Below are 3,983 nucleotides of genomic sequence, written 5' to 3'. Positions count from 1 at the left end.
TTATTCTGGCTATCATCATATCAAGATGGAAGTTAAGGACCAGGAGAAGACAGCCTTTATCACTCCTTTTTGGGGCCTTATGCTACGTGTTTATGCCCTTTGGGCTCAAGAGTGCCCAGGCGACTTATCAGTATTGTGTTCAAAATTGCCTTCACAACCAGATTGGGCGCAATGTTCATACTTATGTGGATGATATCGTTGTGACATTGTAACACCCACAATGCAGCTATATCCCCCACGTGTCGGGGCACGACTTAGAGGCATAGCTGCATGGTAGGCTTGTCACAAGAGGGGTAATCTTCACACAATCCCATGTACTGAATAAGAAAGGCATAAAGAGTTGGCTTACAATCGCCACTTCACACAAATAACATAGTTAAACATACGTCAATTGGAATACAATCAAGGTCCGACTACGGAACCAAAATTAAAGAAGACAACCCCAAATGCTAGATCCCCGATCGTCCCAACTGGGCTCCAATACTGATCAATAGGAAAACGAAAGATAACAACGACCAAGATCTTCATCGAGTTCCCACTTGAGCTCGGATGCGTCACCTGCACGGGTATCGCCAGCACCTGCAACTGTTTGGAAGAATCTGTGAGTCACGAGGACTCAGCAATCTCACACCCGCGAGATCAAGACTATTTAAGCTTATGGGTAGGAAAGGGGTAGTAAGGTGGATCTGCAGCAAGCACTAGCATATATGGTGGCTAACATACGCAAATAAGAGCGAGAAGAGAAGCAACGCAACGGTCGTGAACTATAAGTGATCAAGAAGTGATCCTGAAACTACTTACGTTCAAGCAGAACACAAGAACCGTGTTCACTTCTCGGACTCTGCCGGAAAGAGACCATCACGGCTACACACACGGTTGATTCATTTTAAATTAAGTTAAGTGTCAAGTTCTCTACAACCGGACATTAACAAATTCCCATCTGCCACATAACCGCGGGCACGGCTCTCGAAAGTTCAAACCCTACAGGTGTGTCCCAACTTAGCCCATCACAAGCTCTCACAGTCAACGAAGGATATTCCTTCTCACAGGAAGACTCAATCAAACTCGGAATCCCGGTTACAAGACATTTCGACAATGGTAAAACAAGACCAGCAAAGCCGCCCGAATGTGCTGACAAATCCTGATAGGAGCTGCACATATCTCGTTCTCAGGGCACACCAAATGGGAAAGACGTCAAGTTGGCATAGACCCTGGTTGCCCAGGGGGCGCCGGACATCGCCCACTTTGGACCAACACTTAGAGAAGCACTGGCCCGGGGGGGTTAAAATAAAGATGACCCTCGGGAGCACGACTCCCAAGGGAAAAGTATAGGTGGTGGTGAGGCAAATGGTAAAACCAAGGTTGGGCCTTGCTGGAGGAGTTTTATTCAAAGAGAATTGTCAAGGGGTCCCATAACACCCAACCGCGTAAGGAACGCAAAATCAAGGAACATAACACCGGTATGATGGAAACTAGGGCGGCAAGAGTGGAAAAAAAACCAGGCATAAGGTCGAGCCTTCCACCCTTTACCAAGTATATAGATGCATTAATTAAACAATAGATATAGTGATATCCCAACATAACCATGTTCCAACATGGAACAAACTTCAGCTTCACTTGCAACTAACAACGCTATAAGAGGGGCTGAGCAAAGCGGTAACATTGCCAAACAACGGTTTGCTAGGGAGGTGGGTTAGAGGCTTGACATGGCAATATGGGAGGCATGATATAACAAGTGGTAGGTAGCGCGACATAGCGATAGAGCGAACAACTAGCAAGCAAAGATAGAAGTGATTTCGAGGGTATGGTCATCTTGCCTGAGATCCCGTAAGGAAGAAGAATGAGTCCATGAAGAAGACAAACAGACGTAGTCGAACGGATCCTCACAACTCCGGAACAAAACCGAAGCTAACGAGAGAAGCAACCCGGAAAGAAGCAAGCAACATAGTAAACAACCATCAACTAAACATGGCATGATGTGCAACCAAGTATGATGCATGTTCGATTTAATGAGGCATGGCATGGCAAAATGCACAAACAATTCTACAAGTTAAGTGGAGCTCAATATGCAACGAGTTGCATATTAGCAAAACACCACATCAATTATTTAGTTCTCTCCCATTTATGTACCCAACAATATTAAATGTTATTAAACATGGCAAGAGGTGAAGCATAATAAAACTACCTATCTAGGCAAATTTAAATAGGCCGGAACAACAAGCAACAAGTCCGGAAAAATTCTCTTGTGCATATTTTAGGTTTGGTACTGTTCTGCCCTAAACATAATTTTAGAGTTGTTAAACATGCTAGATAAGTGCACCATGTTAAACTAGGCATTTTTCTACCCCATTTACATATAAATTTTATTTAAAACCAATCTATGGTTATTTAGTTATGAATAAAGCATTTTAACATGGCATATGAGCAAATTTAATCAAACAACATTTTAAACATTTTTAACATGCATGAAAGTGGCATATTATGACTAGACGAAAATCTAAGCATTTTCATATATAGGTTGTTTAATTCAGATGCATGGTTTGTGAAATATTAAATGCATGAACTAGAAGGAGTTTTCTGTAAAAATAGGTAATTCGCTGGTTAAAAGACAACGCAGAGCCTAAAAATAGACTCTGGGCCGAATCTGGTGGAACTGGGCTGCTCACATCGGGCTCCAGGGAGCTGGCAGATGTGGGCCTCGGCCCGGTTTGGTCGAGAGGGAGGCCGGCAGGAGTGACGCACAGCTGGGCCAGCTGGTGCGGCCCACGGCGCGTAGGAGGCAGGCCGAATCAACGCTGCTTGCTGGGAGCGGTTGCTGGGCCTTGAGGAGGGACACGGTCCATGTGCGGTCAACACACGGGTGCGCTCGAGCCGTTGCTCGATGCAGAGGATGGCGCGGCAGCCGACGGAGCTCCGGCGATGGAGGAAGACGGAGCTCGCCGGGGATGCACCGAACCAGAGGAGCTCGTCCAGATCCGGCAAGGAATGGTAGAGGCAGGCGCCGGCGAGGGTTGCCTGAGGCATGGAAACGTCAGGAGGTCCTGCAGAAGAGGGATCGGGGTGAGAGGGAGCGCGAGGGGAAAACGAGAAGAGGAGAGGGAGCGGAATCGGCCTGGGAGGTCCTCCGGGGGAGCTTGACGGCGACGAGATCTCCGGTGGCCGCCGACGATGCTGGCGGAGTGTGGCACAGACGCGAGGTGGCGCTCGGGGCGGAGGCAGATGCCTCGATCTAGATTGGATCGAGCGCTGCGGGAGGAGCAGCGACGCGCTTCGGGTGGAGTTGGGCTTCCAGGGCCCCGATCTGGGTCCTGGCAGGCCATGCGGCGGCGCAGGGGCGTGGGAAGGCATTGGGGACAGGTGGCGTGGCGCGATAGGACGAGGGTGGCGACGCTGGTGGTGGCTGGCGGCGGCTAGTGAACGGCGGCGTTCCAAGTGGCGGCAAGGAAGCGGGCAGGCGCGGAAATTGAGGAGGGTAGGTGGATGGAGGTAGGTGGAGTCTAGGGGATGCCAAATTAGGAAGGAGGGTGTCCATATATAGCGAAAATGGCTAGGGTTTGGGTCTAGGGGTTGTTTCTGGACCCTCCGGTCTCGATCGGACGGCACCGGACGTGAGGAGGGGTAGGTTGGGCCTTGTGGGCTGTGAAGAGGAGGTTGGGCTAAGATGAGAGGGAAGGAGTGCAGCCTGGCAACTGTTTCCGGAGACCAAAAACGCCCGACGTTTGACCGACTATACGCTGCTATAGTTTACCGTTGGGGGGTCAAACAGACTCCGAATGCGATGAAACTTGGCAGGCGACCTACTGACAATATAACAACACCGCATGCCAACTTTCATCCCATTCCGAGAACATTTTCCGGCCACTTATAAAATAATATTTCGGACGTGCCGCGGGCGCGTGCAAGTGTGTCTGGGCTCAGAACGGACAACGGAAAGAGCTGGGGGAACCCGGACGAATGCAAGTTTTTGAAAAACATGATGATGC

General features: G+C 49.3%; 1 protein-coding gene across 1 annotated transcript; it reads right to left on the bottom strand.

Annotated features, from left to right (window-relative positions):
* Positions 1–299: 299 nt before the first annotated feature.
* On the bottom strand, positions 300–3,500 carry LOC125520762. The gene is made up of 3 exons (XM_048685775.1): positions 2,667–3,500; positions 1,818–1,908; positions 300–585 (listed from the first exon to the last, which is right to left on the bottom strand). The coding sequence occupies exons 1-3, from the start codon at positions 3,346–3,348 to the stop codon at positions 555–557; spliced, it is 804 nt and encodes a 267-aa protein (XP_048541732.1). The 5' UTR covers positions 3,349–3,500; the 3' UTR covers positions 300–554.
* Between the last annotated feature and the right edge of the window lie 483 nt (positions 3,501–3,983).

This window comes from Triticum urartu, chromosome 7, assembly GCF_003073215.2.
Source record: "Triticum urartu cultivar G1812 chromosome 7, Tu2.1, whole genome shotgun sequence".
Taxonomy (NCBI): domain Eukaryota; kingdom Viridiplantae; phylum Streptophyta; class Magnoliopsida; order Poales; family Poaceae; genus Triticum; species Triticum urartu.
This window is presented reverse-complemented; position numbering and strand designations above follow the sequence as displayed.